General features: G+C 35.9%; 1 protein-coding gene across 4 annotated transcripts in view; it reads left to right on the top strand.

Annotated features, from left to right (window-relative positions):
• LOC131029918 (protein NRT1/ PTR FAMILY 8.1) overlaps positions 1 to 21,893 on the top strand; it is a 139,362-nt gene that overhangs the window by 78,178 nt on the left and 39,291 nt on the right. For all 4 annotated transcript variants that reach the window (XM_059209858.1, XM_057960597.2, XM_057960598.2 and 1 more), the window contains 3 exons: positions 4,066 to 4,207; positions 4,409 to 4,626; positions 4,803 to 5,359. In XM_059209858.1, coding sequence (XP_059065841.1) covers positions 4,066 to 4,207; positions 4,409 to 4,626; positions 4,803 to 5,359 — 917 coding nt within the window. The remainder of the gene's footprint in view (positions 1 to 4,065; positions 4,208 to 4,408; positions 4,627 to 4,802; positions 5,360 to 21,893) is intronic.

Raw genomic sequence — 21,893 nt, 5'->3', positions numbered from 1 at the left:
GACAGAGTTCCTGAAAAAGGTGAAAATTTGGCCTAAGTGTCGGAAATTCCTTCCTTCACGACGGAATTCTTGGAAATGTGAAAATTTGGCTAAGTGTTGGAAATTCCTTCCTTCAGGGCAAAATTCCAGGAAAGATGAAAATTTGGCTAAGTATTGGAAATTCCTTCCTTCGGGACAAAATTCCAAGCAAGGAAGAAATACACCCAAGGATGAATTGAACATAAAATTTCTAAGGCAAGGAAGGAATCGGGGATGAACTGAACAAGAAATTTCCCCTCTAGGGAAAAATTTGAAAAATCCATTCTCGGGCATCAAATCACATCCAAATTTCAAAAGTTTTGCAGATTTGGATTCGTAGGAGAATTTTCTCTCTCCTGGACCGTGGAACCCTAATTTGGAAATTTTCCTAAAAAATAGGAAATGTGCAAAATTGATGAAAAACCTTCTTCAAGCAAGGAAAGTTGAGGAGACTTCAAGAAAATTCTTCCTGAATCGAATCTTCCCTCTCCAACAATTCCAGATGTGCAGGAGTGGATATACGACGACAGAGTCCATTTGCATGGCGAGGATCTATTGAATGCATGGCAGTATGGTGGCGCATTCATTGCCGGAATATTTGACCAAATGGCAACCTGGTCATTGCATGTTGAATTTATGGCAGATTCCTTTTGCATGCAGCCGCCGCATGTGGAAATGATGGAGCATTTATGACATAATGGGGTGATTTTTGCATGGATGAATATTCAACACATGTTGGGCGAATTTGAAGGAGGTGGTGCATTTAATGCGCAATGGAAGCTATTTTGGGTACTTTTGAATTAATTGTATATGGGCATGATGGGTTATTAATTGGAGATTCCCACCTTGTTGCATCTTGAGTGGAGAATCTTTTAGGGAAAACCCTAATTAGGGTTTTGCATGTAGCCAGGGCTTGAAGCCTATATAAGGGATGCCCCCTCTCATTTGTAAAGAAGGGAGCTTTGTATGAAATTGTTGTGATAAGTTTTTGAGAAAATAATAGTGAAACATTGTTCTCTGATGGTGTCCACTTGAGTTATTTTTTCAAAACTTGCATGGTTTCACCTTCCTCACTTAGATTAGAAGTAGTAAAGTGCTTTGATTTCAATGGAGAATGTAATGGTGTCTGATGAATTTCCATGGTTCATACTTTTTGTATCTTGTTGATTGTAAGTTGTAGTGTAAAGTTAGCCTGAGCCACTAAACTTGTGCTAAGTTCGGTTGTGGACAGTCGTTTGGATTGCGCCGTTTTGGGTATTCAAACGCACTTTCTCGATTTGAAAATCCTTCAATATCCTCAAAAGATTGCATCGGTTCTTGCGAAGTTGTAGTTGAACTTGGCAAAGCAAAGCTTGGTTTATTTGAAATTTGTCCACCAGAGCACTATTAATTGTTATCACTGCCCTTAGGAGTAGATTTAGATCCTTCTGAACCTTTTCCCTTTTCTTTCAGTTCATTTTAGTCCGTTTGAAGCAATAGCATCACAGAATTGCCATATCCGATAATGGAGTTCCAGCCACAACAAAGAGGTGAAGGAATGATGCAAACGTAAGGCCCCTTGGATTACCAGCAATCACATCAGCCAACTGAGTCACGTCCACGCATTGAAGGAACCTTGGAGTCGATTGTTTGAACTTCTTGCAATCTTAGCATGCAATCGTACTTTGATCAAGAGAGAGTGAAGTGACCGTTAGGCAACTTTATTCTGTGTTAGACGTGGTCATAAAAAACACGTCAATAGAATTGTTGGTTGTTTGTGAATGGATGTGTGTGTCCCTATTCACAAGATGGTGTAAGCGATTGGAAGTGTTTGTCCCCAATCACAAAAGTTGACTATTATGATTAGATTTGTTTGTCCCTAATCATAATTTTTGCAAGCAGATGTGTGTATCCATGTTCATAACTTTGATGTTGGATACATGTGTTTGTCCCCATTGCTTGGTTTCGTGGATAGAAGTGTTTGTCCCTATCCTCGGGTGAAATTATAATAAGCATAGTTAGGCTAGTTTCACTATTGCTTGTCATAAGTAGATGTGTATGTCTCTACTCATACCTTATGATGAACTGAATGTGGTCATCAAGTATTGTTGGTCTACTTGTCCTCATTTGGAGAATGATGCAATATGGGGGGGTGTTAGGAATATTGCATCATTTATAGGATGCATATAATAATTATTTTTTAGGTTTGTTAGAGTTTGTTTAATAGGTTATTATATTGGTGGTATGAATATTTATTTATATCGAGTTGTTAAAACAACTCAATGTATTTAGGAAAGTTGTTTTGAGAGTTTCCTACAATGTAGAAGATTAAACTCCTATATAGTGTGATTAACATGATTGAAAAACATGAAGCACATATTATTTTGTGTTTAAATTATTGCAACTTGTGTTTGTCTCTCTCAAATTTCTTTATTATTTTAGGGTCCAAAAGGCCCTTGATAACTTTACTGATACTTCCATTAGCTGGCCATGTAAAAAATACATAGTGATGATCATAATTGCAAACATTTTTTGTGCAACTAGTCTAAATGCTCTGGTTGAAATCTTCTCCTACATCAGTGTCTACAGAAACCCTCTTGTCTTTAAGAAGCCATTGCCTATGATCCAATATCACCATTTCTATATCTTTATCATTATGTATTACTTCTCAACGTTAAAAATGTTGTTCATTTTTTTGTGTTAAAACTATTGATGCTCTCATTTGAGCAAATTCATCTCGAATGTATGAAAACATTATGGGTTGTCACTCAACAGGAATTCTCGATTCCTTATTCTCTTTTGGAAATCATTATGGATTTCATGTGGTTGTTAGTTGTTCTTCTCTACAACTTTCAAACATCTAATTACTGACCAGAAACAAGTCATTAGCAAGAGCCATGCCTGTTTTCTACACATATCATAAAATTGACAAGTAGCTACATCATATGATAGTTGTATTATAATACCATGTCTCCAAGTGTCACTTTTCTTTCAATATCTGTTATTCATTTCATCCCTGCTTCTTCCATGCTACATGGGCAAAATCAAGCTACAACTTATGTAGAACAATTTCAAAAGTCTAATGAAAGTCAGAGATATTCTTTAATAAACTAGGGAAAAATATAAATCCCTGTAGGATAGACTTAGGTCCTAAATGTCATTCAAGTTTAAGAACCATGTCTTACTATGCAAGATTTCAACAGTTTTTAGAATCGATATCACAAACCAAAATCCATGTGATGCCATAAACCAGCATATAGGCCATCGGACTCAATGTGTTTTGCATGGATTTTCATGTTTTCAAAATCCCAATTGATGTGTTAATTTTGAGCAATTTTAGGACACCATTCTAAATTGCTAAGCATGTCCCTGAACAGATTTACTACTTTAGATCAAGAGGAGGATGACCCAAAACAAAGACTACAAGACACCTAATTAGTAGAGCCTTTCTTTGTAATCTATATGGCTCTGCAATTCATATTGTAGCATAAGTTTCCCACATAAACAGAAATTGGGTATAACTTTCTCCATATATGGATACAATACTGAATGCTTTATGTGTATTTAGTATTTTTATGATGAGTTATATGCTGTATTTTTATGTCATTCTATTTGTTAATATGATAATTTAACGCAACAACTATTATATTGTGACATTCTTAACTGTCACATATAGGTGGCACCTGGGTGTTGACCTCCTCAATATTGGATTCCTTTCACGGATGAAAAGTGGCAATAAGATAGATGAGAAAAGAACTCTATGAATAGACCAACATATATAATATCTTAACTTTTAAATAATACCAAGATCTATTCTTTCTTTGAGCAAGTCCTTAGCAGTTTTTCCATTTATGATTCATTGTCTTTCTCCATCTGAGTTGATGTCAAAGATGACCGATTATTAAAATTTTCAGGCTCCCACAGATTAGAATTAGGATTAGATTTCTGATCACCTGGAAATATGGTTTTCTCAGGATCATTTAATGAAATTGTACATGATGTAATTCTGAATGGACTTAAATTTTTTTCCCTTTGCTGTTCTTCAACTTGTTTGCTTATATTTTACAGGTTAAGAAAGTGGAGACAAAGAGTGAGGTTCTTTCGGTGCATTCAAATGATGAAATAACTCAAGATGGTTCTGTGGATATGCATGGAAATCCATCAATCAAGAAAAAATCAGGAAACTGGAAGGCTTGTCCATTCATTTTGGGTACATTACATGCCATTTAATCTTGTTACAAATAATAAGAAATCTTTCAACATTGCTTTTTGAACTTAAACTAACTACGAAGTAAATGGTAATTTTTAGATGTGATTTTAAAATTCAACAGTCAGAGAGAGATGATTATTTTATATATCAGTGATTGAGATTTCATATATTTAAGGTTTCTAACTTTTTTTATTGATGTAGGAAATGAATGCTGTGTGAGCTTAGCATACTGTGGAATCAATATAAATATGGTGAACTATTTAATAAAGTGTTTCCATCAGGGTAACTCTACTGCAGCCAATACTGTAAACAATTGGGCTGGAACATGTAGCATTACACCTCTCATTGGGGCTTTTATGGCCGATTCATATTGGGGACGATATTGGACCATTGCTGTTTTCTCTACTATCTATTTTATTGTAAGTCTTTTTTGTTTCTTCATTATTTTTTTGTTTATTGAACTATCTGTTGCACATATACTTGCAATTGTTTTCTCTTTGAGAATGTTGTTCAATCGTGTTTTAAAATTTGGATTATGATCATGATCTAAAAAATTGAAACACATATTAGCTGAAGATGTTCCTTTCCTTTGCAGGGAATGACCTTGCTAACCATATCTGCATTTACACCCAGTCTAAAGCCTCTGTGCAAGGTTTCTGATGATGATCACAATGCATCCACAGCACAAACTGGTGTTTTCTTCTTAGCACTTTACCTTGTTGCATTAGGAACTGGAGGTATCACCCCATGTGTATCATCTTTTGGAGCAGACCAATTTGATGAGACAGATGATGTTGAAAAGAAAAAGAAGAGTTCATTTTTCAACTGGTATTATTTTTCAATAAATATTGGTGCTCTCCTCTCTAGCAGTGTCCTTGTTTGGATCCAAGATAATGTTGGCTGGGGGTGGGGTTTTGGAATTCCTACTGTGGCCTTGGCAGTGGCAATATTTTTCTTCTTTTCAGGCACTTTATTGTACCGGCATCAGAAACCAGGAGGCAGTGCTTTGACACGGATAGCCCAGGTCATTGTTGCATCATTTCGGAAACGACATATTCAAGTTCCAGATGATAATTCTTTGCTTTATGAAGTTCAAGATAAGGAGTCTTCCATTGAAGGAAGTCGGAAACTTGAGCACACAGATGTATTCCTGTAAGTCTACTAAATTTTTTCTGAAAGAACTACTTATGTTTATTTGGAGAAAGCTTTATTAAAGGAACCAATAAAAATAATCTAGATTGAGCAGTGTAGGAGACATCATACCTTACAAATATGTATATACGACTAATTGCATTTGGTAACATTAATATTAGGCATGAGCTTTCCACAGTCCATATAGAATGTGCGAGAGTTTTCTGGAATAAACTGTGCATGTGTATGACAATTAATAAATAGTGAAAACTTAAAAAATATAGAAAATTTAAATTGCTCATCTTATAAAGCTAAGTATGAGCCCATGTTGTAAAACATTTCATTTTGTGTTTTTTAACCTTGCAATCTATTTGCAACATGAACAATGGTTTTGAGCTAGAAATTTATTGTGATAACCCTAAGGTATCACCTGATGTTAAGCTATTTAATAATGTAAGATATGGATCAATTAAATAAGATCATTGTAAATAAAATGATTAATACGATAATACAAGTAATATATTAAATAGAAGAAATATATTTAATATATTGTAAAGGAAAGTGTTATTTAATATGTAATATATTTAATATATATATATAATAAGAAAGTGTTATTTATTATATTAAATATATATATAATAAAGGGAGTGTTATTTGTTATACATGTACATATATAATAAAATTGTTCATTATTGAATATATTCTAAAAAGGGCAAGGTGATACGTAACCCACCCCTAACATAATAGTCTATGAAAAGACCCCCCGATCACCCCGCACGAAGTGGTGCGACGGTAATTGCAGCCTGCGATTACCACCGCACCCCTTCATGTGGAAGGGGACCCGTGGAGGGGTACAACCCTTCACGGGGTATTAAGGGGAAGGCAGCGGTGGTAATGGGGAGGAGGAGGAACGGGAGGGAGAGCGGCAGAGATAATCACCGAGTGGGTCATCTGCTGCAAACAAATAGGTAAGAGGTAAAGTATTTAATTAGTTAATATGTAATGCTCACTAATATATATATATATAATTGAATATAGGTAAGGAATATGTTAATGTAATCATTGTATATATTAATGGATGCAAGTAATTAATATACTAATCTACACATTAAGGATGATTATGTAATATAGTTGTGATTAATGAAAATGTAATGCGTATGTTAATGATGGTAAGGCACATTTGATATATATATGTTAAAGAATACATTAGGAATACATGCTAACATAAAAAGTAGGACTATGGAATGAAAATAGTAATAAATTGTCAAAATGTATTATAAATGTAAACACATGTTGGAGGCTACAGGGAGGAAACTCCCTTAGTCTAAAGGAGGGATTATGATAATCCCTAGGGCAGTATATATACTGAACATTGATATGCATATGTATGGCTTGGTTGATTAAGTTCAACCAAGAAGAGATGGATTTGGCCAGTCCTCTCTAAGGACTTGGGTGATGGGATGCATCACCCAAGGCAAGGAATGGACATACGGTCTTCCTTGGATGGCTTGGGTGTAAGAGGTTACACCCAAGACAGGAATCGAATTAATCTTCGATTTCCTAGAGGGCTTGGATGTAAGAAATTACATTCAAGACAGGAGTCGAATTCACCTTCGACTTCCTGGAGGGCTTGGAACCAAGATGGGTTCCAAGAAGGGGAGCTTCACGGTCGCCTAAGGACATACTTCTGTATGGCATTCGTATCCTTTTTATTAGATAAAAATTTATGATTATGTTAATTAAGTATTTTAAAGTTAGATTGCAATTTAGATTAGTTATATATTTATATGTTTGTTGTATTCTAACAATCTATTTTGCACGATAGTGGTCCCTAACTAGCAGGGACATTACATTTATTTCGAGGTGAACAATGTTTTCATGGGGCTAAAGGCCAACCATGCAGCACTAGTTATCTTGTACTTAGCTTACCGGTGAGCACTAGGCTTTTTAAAGAAAATGGATACAATATATAGTATGCAATGAAGGATAGCTTGCAATCCAAAATAGAGTCACACACATGAGAGACCAATATGCAAGAAAACAAATAGCCTTATTGATATAAAAGGCCCAAGGTTGGATTTCAACAATGTTCAATTCTATATTGTTCTCACTACCTAGGCTATGGGGTCAAACTCCGATTGTGTTTCCCTCGCACCTCTTACAAGGATTACCACCCCATAGGTCCTCAACAACTCTCCAAGATGCAACCCCACTAGACTGGTCTCAAGCTAATCCCAAGCACACAACTTGTCCTCAAATTAATGCCCAAAACTATCTCTTCACGTTGCTTCAAGGCTCAAGTCCCAACTCAACTCGAGATCCTTGGTATTCCAAGTGAGCTCACCCTATGTATAAGGAGTCACTATAGCCCATTGTCCCTTTGGATAGAATCCCAATCATGTATGACCCAATGTCTCACTCTAGGCACAAGTTGACTTACCTACTTTGCCAAATCCACACACTGCACTACTCTTCTCATTGGATTCTCAGAGCTTTGTTTGTCTCCTTGGGCGATTTCAACATGAAAACTTTGTTTGGATGGAGTACTTTGAATGACTAACTTTTAACATCCACAAGGCTAAAAATAGCCTATGTGATAGCCAGCCTTGCCATTTTGTTCTTCAGCATTTCAATCCTTTTCCTTTTCAAGGAGATGATGAACATCCCCAACTTCTCAATAGTCTCCTCATTGAAGAAACTATATCAAGATAAAACTGTCATGATATTGGCATGTTTTCCCTAATTTCCTTGAATGCATCAAACTCCATACTAAAATAATTTTCTGATTTCATTGTGCCAATAGTGCAAAAAACACACATCTTTTTTCCATGCTTTTGTAGGTATTTTCCACTAGCTTGTCTCACATTGGATTATTGGCATTGAGTTGTCATTGATGTCAACCGGTATGAAGAAGATTGAACAAACCGATATGAAGAAAATTGAACAAACCGGTATGAATAAGATTGAACCGGCATAAGGACGATTAACATGAAGGCTTGTCAACCGGTATGGTGGAAGACAAGTAGTCATTGAGACTATCAGTGACTTTACCGGTATGAGGTGAGATGCATGTGTGGTATAGCATGTTGAGTGATAACCGGTAGAGCATAAACCGGTTTGGAGGTTGGCTGCTTGTTTATGATGAAGTGGCATAATGTTAAATTGATCACAAACCACCGAAGGTGAAGATGTGCTACTGGTGTAGTGTGCACTACCGGTTAGCAAGAAGAGGAGGTCTCACCGATAAGGGTTTGTGTCGGTATGAGTTTGTTGAATGTTCAAGTGTAAACCGACCTTGTGTCGGTGAGCTGAGTGTATGACCGATGTGATGCCTTGTGGAGCTGAGGTGGCAAGCATGCAGAGGTCGGTGAAGTTTCCATCGACATGGTTGTTGGAACAGTTAGTCAACATTAATGAAACATCCACAAATCACGGGATGGTAACAGATTGGTACGGCTCGAGGAAGAATGAATGACAGAGAAAGATCAGGGAGTAGTTGGCGCCTGGATCGAAGCAAAGAAATCAGACTGCAAGAGGACCTCGAGAATGAAACAGCTGGGTTATAAATGAGTTGACATATTTCAAGGCCGAAAATCATGGTCGGGATTGCTATCTTTAGCAAATATGCATTGGATATTGGAAAATGCGTACAGATGCATTCCTCGAATGTTGGTGATTGATCCAAGGCAGATCGGATTAGATCCGATGAAGATTTGGTTGGGAGAAAGAAACCATAACCGCCCTTAGTTTGAATTGATTTTTGGCGAGAAAGCTCAAGATTAAATATGATGACTTGAGACTGCAATTGTTGTTGCTAATGAGTGAAGGTAAGTGTGAAATTGTTGTCTGAGAGACGAAGAGATAAACACTTGAAGTGTTTATGAGAGAGGATTGTACCGGTAAGGAGAAGCAGGGTTAACCGGTGTAAGGAACAAATCGACAAAGTTAGCATAGGATACAGAGGTGAAAATTTGAAGGACATTTGATAAAGAGTGATCGGTGTGAGTTGAATTGTGAAGATATTGTGAGAGGGGACTTAGCAAGTCAGAATCAGCAGCAAAGCAAAGTTGCAGAGTGCGTGGAGGAAACATAGACCGGTAAGGTTGAAACCGGCATAGTAGAATATTGTAAGGTTGCAAAATTTCTTTTGCAACAGGGATCTCATTTGTGTAACTGAGTTTTATATAGTTTTCACTAAGTTGGTGCTTAGTGCGGGGGTTGTAGCTCCTTTAGGTTGTAGCCTATAAATTGTGCAGGGGTTGGTGCTCCTTGGGTTGGTGCCCTAAAATTGTAATCAGATCTTTTACATTGTGAGGCTAGATTGGAGCAGAAGATCTCAAGCAGCGATTCTTACCGAGGTTTTTCCCACATTGGGTTTTCCTCGTATATTTGGTGTTGTGTGATGCATTCTTGTGTATGAGTTATGTTGATGTTATAGCAAATCATTTCACACACTTAGTTTGCACTGGTTGAGCCACCGGTTTGTACACAGTTTGTTTTTATATGTTACCGGTATACCCCTGTTGAAGAAAAAGTGTTTAAATCATTGATTCACCCCCCTCTCAATGATCCATTGTGTCCAACATGGATTTGATAAGAGCTGGTTCTTAATTGAGAATTAAGAATCTTGGCTCTTCATGAATACTAGCTTCTATGTAATCCTTTTGTTGGTGATCACATGTGGGGTTGAACTCCTCAAGATAATGTCTTTATTTCTTTTCTATTTGTGGTGCATGCATTCAAGTAAATATTCTATTTTCTCGTCCATTTATTGTTTTGCTTCATCCATGTCTTTGTTTTTTCTCATGGTGTCATTGAAAACAACCTTAGGCCATATACCTACCATTTGTAGAATTCTTTCTTAGTGGTTGATGTACTCTTCTTCCCCCTATATAAGTTATTTTTCCAATTTTCAAACTATGTAGGATGGACCGCGAATTAGGCAACAACTCCGATCGTTGGTCTCATCAAATGGGATTATCCCTGTATTAATCCAATGGGAAAGATCATGTAATAGAATTACCTCTTTCAGTTTGTTTTCATGGTTGTTGCTTCTTGTAGAAAACAAAAACCCTATTTATATTTATTTTAATTATTTATATGTCCCCACAATTTATTTCCAAATTGTTGTCTCATAGCTTATTTTTAGCCTAGTGGATGTTTAAAATATTCTATTTTGTTCTTATAAATGTTTTGTTCACTTGAGGCCACATATGAGGGACCTCATCCCCAACATGAACAGATTGCAATAACACCCCAATAGGTGTTTGAACCTTGATGGCAAGAATCAAACTCCATGAGTAACCATCAAACTATTCCATTATTGGCAATCTATTATATTTTATTATTTATAAAATGTTGTGCTCAATTGATAAGACCACTTGGTTACGATGTTGGAGATCAAAGTTTAAATCTCTTCAAATAATATCTTTGTGTTGGATGTCATGCAAAAACATTAGTATATTGCTTCAATTGATTAATGGAGCAATAGTCCAACAAATGATGTTGGTGGTATTCTTTGGAGGAGTATAGGAGGAAGGAATAAGGAGTAATTATTTGTAGGAGGAGGTCAGAGGAGAAAGGTGTTCACATTGGAAGAGTAGCAATTAAGCTAGAGGAATTGGAGAAAGGGATATGTCTTGTAGCATGAGAACAAAGGGGAGAAGAGATTGTTCAAGCTAGAGAAGAATAGAAAGGAGACGGTAGTTCTACAACGAGAGGAGTATTCTTGCAAGCTGAACTATAAGAAGGAATATCTCTATTGGTAGAGAATTGTAACCACAATAGTATCTCCTACCAATAGAACATTAGTTAAAGTGATATCTCTCAGGAAAACATTGTATGGGATGTAATTTCCATGAACAAGCCCTCACAATTTGAAGGGGTGCCCAATGAAAACCTTACTTATACATTATTTATTTGTTATATATATACATATATATATATATATATATATATATATATATATATATATATATATATATATATATATATATATATATATATATATAAATTCAGTGTACTTGAACATTGAACGTGTACCCAAACAATAAACTAAAATAACTTAAGAATTAAAGATCTATGAACTTTTATGAGTTTTGATTTTTGTCCATTGAAGTTCTATTTTGACCTTTGAATATTCTATGTAAATGCAATTTTATTTATAGGAGACTAAGAATAGTAATATGAAAGGAAATGTTAACATTGCTAACACTCTTCAATTTTCTTGTTGAAGCACATGCTTTTATACTTTTTGGTGTTGATTAGACCATAAATGGGGATGTGAAATAGTTGTTTAAGCCATCCTATGAAAACTTAGTGGAAATGCCAATGATTATACATTGCAAAATGGTTTTCTTTATTTTCAGGTTTCAAACTTAATTAAATTGTTTCCCCACATCGTATAATCTTTGAATCTATTTAAGGAGGCTTTTCTTATTAGTCAAGAATAGGATATTAAATAATCTCTAAGTACTTTTAGACATCAATAATGAATATTATTGGATACCACATATCTCTAGTTGAAGGGAGATTTGTAATTTGATGGTAGGCCTTGTCCTACCACCAAATTGACTGACAATGTGATTATTATGGAATATAATATTGAAGTTAATAAAGTGATATGCTATGTTTGACTTGGGGTCATTTGTTGCCTACATCCAAAGCTTGAACAAGATTGACAAATGATCAAACTTATAAATTGTTAGGATCGAATAATATGCAAAGTCTTACACTAATTTGGTCTAAAGAGATGCAAATGTATAAATTCTTGTTGCCCCGAATCTAGTGCTCCCCTATTTATTCAAATAAATTATTTAGGTTACTTGTGTTTAGCATTATTGAAGCCTAATCTATCTTTAATTTTTTTTATTTATTTTTATGAGTTGGGGACAAGGAGTAGGGGGAATGGAAGAGGGTTGTGTTTAGAATGGGGTCGGGGAGAGTGGGTGGAACATTAGATAATGAATGCTCATCCTTAGGACACATCCTTTGTCATCTCGTGGATGGCTACATATGCCTTGTCATCCCTTGTACCTCCCAACCATTTCTAGAATGTATCCTATCTAGGTAGTGGTTTAGGGACAACTCCAGGAACATTAGGAAGTCACCCTCACAATATTTTAGGGGTAGGAATGCCTAAGAAAGCCTTAGTGACATGTCCTTTTGTAACATAGAGAAATAAGCACTTAAAATAAACAAGTACTCAGAATGTTGCAACTCTCAATTTAAGCACAAATATTCACTGTGCTTACATGGAGCTATTTTGAAAACTAAATAATGCATGCACATAAAGTAAGTTTCAAAGTGTTCATTTATTTTGAGGTATAATCCACTTAGTATTTCAATTCTAAAAATGCATATTTGCATCTACAAATACCCATTAGTAACAAGAGATGCATTGCTTCCAATTCTTGACATTGGGTAGTTTGTGTCTAAGTGTAGATAAAGATTGTGAATTAGAAATAGTTTTTGTCTAGTAGAATAATGGAGTTGAGTACTTAATTACCTCTAAATTAAAGTCTTGGCAACAAGTTTCTTTTAGATCCATAGTGTGCTTGATTACATTGCACTCAGTTCTTGCTAGTGATTTGATAGTTGAAATTACATTTGAAGTAGAGGTTAGAGGCTATTGGATTGCACAAGTTATATTAATTGTCCATCACTAATTGTAGACAATTTGAATTATTTCTAATTATTTTTGCACAAAATGGATGAAGTAAGATTAGTCAGTAAATTATTAGTCATGTTTGTGTTTAAGAGAATTTTAAAGTAGTTAGGTCTCAATCTTTGGACTTTATAGGACCCCATCTATTTTGATTATGACTGATATAGTACCACACCTTGAAGGTGGTGAAGCATTAAACATGGTCCACTCCAAATTTGAAATGTGTATTGTTCTTTAGAGTCTTGACTGCATGGGTTTCCTAAATGGCCTATAACTTAATGGTGCAATGTTTTCTAAAGCGGGATTATGATTGTGTGTAGTTTTTTGTTACCCTCAATTATTTTTAACTTGATTTTTGCAACAAAATTTTATGATCAACTCAAATAGTTTACCATTAAAAAATAAGTGACAAAGTACACAGATCATCATTATAAACAAACATAATTTCTAAGTCTAGTTGAGAGATATGTTGTTAACCAAAGGAGCTCAAACTATGTGTTGATGTGTTTTTTATGCACATGCAAACACAGAATAAAATACCAAGGTATCTTATCCTCTCTTGAGCAAAGTTATTCAAATGCTGAAGATTTGCCTAAGGATCAATCGAAATAACTCCAAGGTTCATATATGTAGGGTCTCTACATGTGGATAAGCACCAGTGTTCGTTGTGTTTGTTGTTTCACAAGGGGACTTACATTCGATTGCCTGAATGCTCGATTAGCTGGAACTTATATCCTATCTACTCACCGGGAGATTAAAAAAAGAGAAAAATATTGAGGGTTTAGGAAGTCTACTCTAAGACCTAGAATGTAAGAAGATAGATAAATGACTAGGTGGAGTCCTATTGGGCTATGTCTCATCATTAGACTGAACAATTCGACACCAGCTCATTGCAATCTTCTAAGGAACGTTTTTAAATATGTTCAAATTATTTCCATCAAATACTAATCACCATCCAAGTTAATGCGTGAACAATGGATGTATAACAATTTGAAATTAAGCTCATTCAATGCCAGTTGACCACGCAGGGTACACTTACAATCAGTAAGAGGTTAGTGGTGGACTAGGCGGATTCCACATGAGTGCATTCAACAATTTCCTTCATTCAATCTAATCATCTACCATCTAACTTGAAGATCCAACAAGAAACCATACATATTGCAAGAAACAACACATTTCACCATAACTTCAATGAAAATGGAGTTTATTTACAATTTGGGCAACAATCTCTTGCCTTCTCCTCCTACTCTACTCTAGTTATTATCTACTTATTCAATATTCTATTCCTATCAACTAACTATTCTCCTATCGACTATTAACTATTAACCTTTACAAATGAAGAGCCAAAGCTTTATGTAGAGAGCTCTTTACATTTCAATGGCTCTAATTAATTTACAATCAATGGCCAAGATTACAAGATAGAAACCCTAATTAGGGTTTGTTATAACAAACTTCCTTAGCCAATGAGAAAATGGATACAGGGGTAGGTACATCGGAGTTTGTGCCTTCATGAATAAGCGTGATTCACTTAATCTGGACACACTGATGTGGACCCTTCTGATTGGAGGAATAGTGACTGGGATGCCACTTTGCTTGGTACTTGCTCTGTTAAGGAATGTTGTATCTCTTGATATTCAATGTGATGATGATGAGAAGCTAACATTGATTAACTCTTCTGAAGCTTTCTGCTTCTTTGATCATTTCAACGTACCCTTACAAAGACCTTGGTTGATCCTCCTTTGTCCCCGATGTACTTGATGAATACTGTACCTCTCCTTCATCCCTTGTGTTTGATGAGACTTCTTGATTTTACATAGTGATGGCAGAAGGTCATAGTCAAGTCACTCCTTCTCTGGTAGCATATCTCTCTTTGAAGTGTTTGTAAGATCCTTCTTCTGATATCTTGTGATCTCCTTGAAGATAGCTCTAACACTTGAAGTCCTTTGATTTTAGCAACACCTTGGGTACCTTCTCATGCATCTAAGGCGTCCTTAATGTGGATGAACCTTGAAGAAGTCCTTCTTGTCCTCGCGTGATCTTCTTCCAACTTGGTCTTGTTGATCTGCAAAACAAACAAAAGATGATTAAGTATACATGATATTTCTCACTTCAAACCATCAATAAGAAAATACTTAAATCAATTTTAGCTTGAAATTGGAAGGAAAGAGAATGCTTATTGTCCTTGTTCAATCTACTTATTTCCTTTCTAAATGATGTTCTAAGAAGTTCACTCCCCTAAAAGATTCAAGTCCACACCTTAAGTATACCAAATTCACCTTTGGAGGATCGTTGTTCTGCAAGCTTGCATTTTAAATCCAAATTTCGCCTCCTCAATCATCAATTATATTCATTGCTCCTTAAATTCGCACTTTGGAGAATCAGGTCTAGGCTTGAAGATTGTTGAATTTGTCTTGACCTGCCTTATTAAGTTTTGAAATTCGCCTTCAAATCAGCTGCTGCAGTTTGCTCTTTCCAGTTTGTTCTTTGTAGAATCCGGCTCATGAAGATTATTAACCTTCCTTCTTAAGATCTGAAATTGCCTTCTTTAATACTTGATGAAATCTGCTGATGAAATTTGCCTCCTAAGTCTGCTTCTTAAATTCGCTCTAGAGAAGAATGTGTTTGAATGAATGATGAATGACTAAGATGTGTTCTTTCTTATATAGGCACCTTCACCTCTCTCTTGAAAAGCTGACTTTGTTTGAATAAATAAAATTAATTGTATGTTCCCCAAGCTGGCCGACTTCTGCATTGGAAATTCAAATTTGCTCTTGGCACCAAAGGTGAGATTGGTTTATTAATGCATTAGGCCGACTTGCATCTAGCCTCCTCTCCATTTGTTTTTTACCACAATGCAATACACTTTCGCCCTTGTACCTTCGAGAGGTACATGCCTTTAACATCAAAATCGCTTGTGTACCCTTGGAAGGTACATACCCCTCTAGTGAAATTCGCTCCTGTACCTTTGGAAGGGTCAAGATCGAATTTAGCATTTTTGCTCAAATTCCACTCAATTTTTCATAATCATTCACTCTTTGAGGCTTTAAACTTCATAATTATTCTTCATCAGAGTATAAACAAGTCATTTGCCTCCAAAATTGCTTAGGAATGGGTTCGTTCAAGGGTTTAAGCAAGATGCAAGGTCCCTTGAAGAAGTTTGCTCCTATATCGTTGGAAGGGTCAGGAGCGAATTTCTTCCTCTAGGCTCAATTCATACTTCTTTTCACTTAATTTTGTCCTAGACTTGACCTTTGAATCCTTTTCTTGCCATGCTCAAGTCAATTTTCTCTCTCTATTGCTCAAAATGACAACCATTCAATGTCATTGTTGAGGAATTAGGTCCTTTGAAGGATTTCGCTCCTACACCTTTGGAAGGGTCAGGAGCGAATTTGAGGCATGAAGCTTAGACATTGATCAAAACACTCACTTTTCTCCTTGTTATCACCTTGAACCATGTTTAGAAGGCATCCTAAGGGTTCCTTGCTCAAATTTGGGGTCAAAGAGCAACTATTGGCAAGTTCGCTTGTGTACCCTTGGAAGGTACTTACCCCTCTAGTGAAATTCGCTCTTGTACCTTTGGAAGGGTCAGGAGCAAATTTGGCTTGATTGCTCAAATTCCTAACATTTTGCGACCACAATTCACTCAAATGCTTGTCTAAGGGTGTCTCTAAGTTCAATCAACCTTAATCAATGCCTTTGGAACCTAGATTTGATGCAAATTGGGAGCAAAAAGGAGGCAAGAGAATTCACTCCTGTACCTTTGGAAGGGTCAGGAGCGAATTTAGCTTTAGAGCTCAAATTCCTCACATTTTTTCATTCAACTTTATTTCAACTCACTTCCAAAGGCATGGATAGATCATTTTTCATTCACTCAAGGCATGGAATCAAGGATTTTAACCCATGTTAGAAGCAGGAGATGGTTTTTAGGGAAATCCGCTCTTGTACCCTTGGAAGGAACATGAGTGAATTTGGCTCTTAAGTTCAAATTCTTACCTTTTCCTTCAACTTTCTAAGTCCAAGCTTGTTCAAAGGTATCTCCATGGGTGAGTTCAAGGTAATCTCTCTCAATCAATCATTCTAGGGTGAGATTTCATCCAAATTAGGAGGGCAAAGAGAGTTTAGGAGGAATTTGCTCCTGTACCTTTGGAAGGGTCAAGAGCGAATTTGGTGCTCTAGCTCAAATTCTCCAATTTCCCTCAAGTTTTCAAGTTTAAACTTCATGTCCTTGCTCCTTAGAGGGATAGGTAAGTGGATGTTGCATCAATCAAGGCCTTGAATTGGAGGAATCCATCCAAATTGGAGCAAGAATCTCTCATTTAAGGAATTCGCTCATGTACCTTTGGAAGGGTCAGGAGCGAATTTGGTCTTTGCATCTATATTCTTCCTTGTCCATGACGAAAATTCGTTCAAATGCAGTCCCAAAGACGCATCTAAGGTCAACTTCACCATAGTTGAGGCTTGAAGCAACAATTTAACTTGATTGAAAGGCAAGAAGGGAGGTCTTAAAGGATTCACTCCTATACCCTAGAGAGGTACCTGAGCGAATATTCTCATAATGTGTCAAGTTTCCACTATTTACCTTCAATTTACCTTTCATACTTCATGATTGTGCCCAATCTTTGCTACACCATTCATCAACATGACCAAGTTAGACTCTAAAGGGGGTCCTTGACGACACTTGCTTCAACATTTCACATTCTTTATGCACATCCATGACCTATTCTAATTCACTTTCTTAAGCAAGGCCACACTAAGACTTATCCACCTAGACGCCTAGCAAGGTACAAAGATTCCTTTACTCTCAATCAAGACTTATCTCTAACACCAGTTCTAAGCCACTCATTGATTCATCTCAACTCAACGAGAGCATCCTATCCAAATGAGCTCTTTGGCAACTCTTCAATGCAAAGACTAATAGCACAAGCCTAAACAACTAAGCCAAGAAAACTAACCTAAAAAGCAAAGAGCAGGGGTCCCCATTTGCAATGGGGCGATGTGTGAATACGTCACAACACTATGTAAGGCATAAGTTAATTCCTTGTAGCTCAGAGTGCAACATGTTGAGACTCAAGAGTGAAAAACAGTTGTAGAAATTATCAAGGATTTCTGAAATAGTGGTGTTTATGGCCATGGAAGAGGTGTATGGGAATGGCATACTAGACAAGATTGACTCACAAAACACAATAAAACACCACAAATTTGACCTTGGCAAGAAATAGATGAAATTGAGATCGAAACTGACATTTCAAATATGAGTGCCAATGGAAATATGTATAATTTAGGTTATATGCAAAATATTAGTAGAAATCATGCCACTTATATAGTTATCATTGCATAAGAAGTAGAACTAATTAGATCAAAATAAATCAAAAATAGAAAAGAAAAATATAAAATGTGCAAATGTCACCATTATTAAAATAAATAAATAATTATAATTACAAATGAAACGATACACACCATTATTTCTAGCCCAAAAATAAAAATTAAATAAAGAAACTAAAAATATTGAAGATAATAGTATATTATAATTTTATTTAATTAATGCATATTTATGATACCAAAACCTGTTTAGACAATACAATAATTTATAATTGCAATACGACTTAGTAAAACAAAGTGGGATTAATATATCTAATTGTAACATGCTAAAAATTTAAAAGAAACATTTTTTTTAAAATGTAACTAACTGAAACGAATGTAACCGTTGCAAATATAGCCTTTAACATAATCATTACAAGTAACATAAAAGGAAGAGAATTTTTTTATTTTTTTTAAATTATTGATAACAAGGATAACGATAACTGTAAGTAATTACATTGAACTAAAATCAAACATATACATAAGATAAAGAAATAAACAACATTGCATGAAATGAAAGAGAGAGGATTTAGAGAGTACTTTTCAACTAATGCTAACATTCTGAACTTCATAACTCTGTCATGATATTGGTGAGGAGGGAAAGTATCATTAGGGCGCTTTTCCGCCCAACCGCGAACTATCTAGTCCCACGTGCCATATCCAACTAGATTGGTCCGACCCTTCGCAAGGAGGTAACGGAAAAAGGGAACTCAATGCCATCTGAGACTTGGTGTTAGGACCTACACGCATTAGTTGGTCATACACTAAGGGTAACTCCCTAGTAGTATGACGCTTTTAACTAGAGTTGTATTTGGTACTAAAGATCAGATGAATGCATGCATTACGCAGCACCACCTTGGCCAAGGTTTTACACTGCAAGCACGAATTAACGCGCTATCAATGATCTCACCCTTCTCGGCAATAAGTCTAGGTTCAAAGGAGTTCAATTGAACTCAAAAGGGAACTAAGACCAAACTTGTGTTTAGCGTTCATTTGTAACAGTTTTAGTACTCTAAAATTTTATTGTTAATTTCTTTCTCATTTAAGACTGCAATGATATATGATGTTTCAACTGAATCCCTGGCTTGGGAAAATAGGGGGCATAAGAGCCGCCAGTTGTACGTCCAACTCTTAAGTATGGAGTATATAACCATGTCTGACATGTCTCTACTGTCCTAGCATCTTGAGAGTAACCTCTCAATAGTGATGCTATCTGCATCGAAGTACAACGTGCCCTTCTACCCACTACCTTCCTAGGCTAGGGTATTAATTCATCTCACAGTCCAGAGACAATATTCCCTATTAAATGGATTGACTGATACTACTGTTATAATATTGTTTCCAAACTTAGGCAAATCAGAGAATTCTCATTTAAGAAGTAATTTCTTGTATTACAAATCTATATTCAAAGCACCCCTTCTAGACTAAGGTTTGTCCTTATGCATCCTTAACAAATGCACTTACTTCCCCTAAGCTTTATATCACCCCCATACGTACATACATACATATATACATATACATATATATATGTACGAATACGGAATGGTAATATGAAAGATATAAGAAGGTTTACCCTGTTGTTTCATACTTCAGATTTTTACCAGTATGGGAAAAAAAAGAAATAAGTAGGCTAAGGCAGATCAAACTGTCAGACACTGTAGAGAATTCCTTTGAATTCCCACAGCAACGTACCATGTATTAACCCTTCCACCAAACATAAAGTTACTCCAAATCTGATTAATATTTTAACAAAATCTAGCAGGTTTTTCAGAATTATTTTGGAATGTTTCAGTCTTAAACTATGAAGTACTGCTGTTATAATATTGTTCCAACTGGTTTATCTTGAACCCAAGTATTCTAAACCAGTCTTTTTTTTTTTTTGAAGAAAAATAGAATGAATACACAAATACAACACTGTTGTTTCATACATCAGATTTTTACATAGACATATATATGTGTATATAAAAAAAATACGTATATAAATACTCTTTACCCTATGGCAAGTATAGTCGTATTTCCATTTTAAAACTACAGAAGGATTTGTTGATATTAATTAGGGAAAGAGCGGATTCAAATTGCCGTAGGCAACATTGGAATCCACTTGGCCCCTCTTCCCCTTAACGTGGCCCTATTCCCCACGCTTTAACAACAAACACTCAGCGCACTATCCAATAGGGCCGACCCTATTAAAAGGCAAATAAATGAAATAATTAAAAGTCAATTATTTAAAAGGGCCGACCTAGTTGAGGAAGTTCGCTCCATATAAATAAGAGGTCAAGATTCATTTGTAAATCACCAATCTGATCTGCTTCTTCATGCGAAAACTTACATGCCTAAAGCGAACTCCAAGAAGTCATAAGTGATCTGCCCTTAAAGCAATCTGCATGGTTAAAGTGGTGCGAAATATATGATATTGAAGGTGGTGCAAAAGACATGACAGCTACAGCAACCTACCTCTGCCATTAGAAGGAGATGCGAAATCCATCACAAGGAATCAAGTGAACTTCTTAAAGTTTGCAACTTAGGTTAAGACAATCTCAGCATTCATCAAGTAAATATTGAAGGCAGCCACCGTGATCTACCACACCTTTAGTTACAGCAAAATCTGAACCTACAAAAGCACATGAGATAAGTGTTGTATTGTTTGCATAACTATAATCCATAATCAGATCTGAGGATCTTTTCAGGCTGGGTTTTTCCTCCTAGGAGGTTTTCCCAGGGTAATTGTGTTTTGTCTCTATTTCTTTATTTTCCTTGTTGTGTTAAATCTAAAACTATAAATCTCTAAATATAAATGAATCTAACTAGTAAGTAAATTCTGATTTTCTGAGTCTTAGTTAATCTGAAAGTGCTAAAATTAACATGGTATTAGAGCTATAAGCTAGATCAACTTTCAGATTTAGAATTCTGTACTCCTTTATTTCCAGATTGTTGTCTCTTTTCAGGTTAGGTCAATGGGGCTGAAAGTTGAAGATAGGCTTGATGGGAATCTAAACTTTACTGCCTGGAAAGTTCGAATCAAGTTGGCTCTAGAGGAAGAAGATCTTCTCCAATTCATAGAAGCTAAAGAGCTAACTGAACCTACGGATGCAGCCGAGCTAAAACAATTCAAAAAGGATGCTGTCAAGGCCAAGAAGATTCTCATTGATTCAGTTAAAGACCACCTAGTCACCTCTATTGCTTCATTTACCACTGCAAGGGAAATGTTCAACCATTTACAAGGTACATATGAAATTAACAATCTCAGTAGGGCAATTACTTTAAGACAACAACTACTTAATATCAAAATGGCAAAAGAAGATTCCATTATTTCCTACTTTATGAGAATTTCAGAACTAAAGAATTAGCTAGGTTTAATTGGCCATAACATGGAAGATAAAGACCTTGTCATGATTGCCCTAAATGGTCTACCTCACTCATGGGAGTCATATATCCAAACCATAAGTGGTAGGACTGAGTTACCCACACTTGATCGCCTTAAAAATGACTGTATCCAAGAAGAGTCTTGCCTCATCACAAGAGGTCAAACCA

This window comes from Cryptomeria japonica, chromosome 8 (genome assembly GCF_030272615.1).
Source record: "Cryptomeria japonica chromosome 8, Sugi_1.0, whole genome shotgun sequence".
Classification (NCBI taxonomy): Eukaryota; Viridiplantae; Streptophyta; class Pinopsida; order Cupressales; family Cupressaceae; genus Cryptomeria; species Cryptomeria japonica.
Note: the sequence above shows the minus strand (reverse complement) of the source record. Positions and strands in the feature narration are given on the sequence as shown.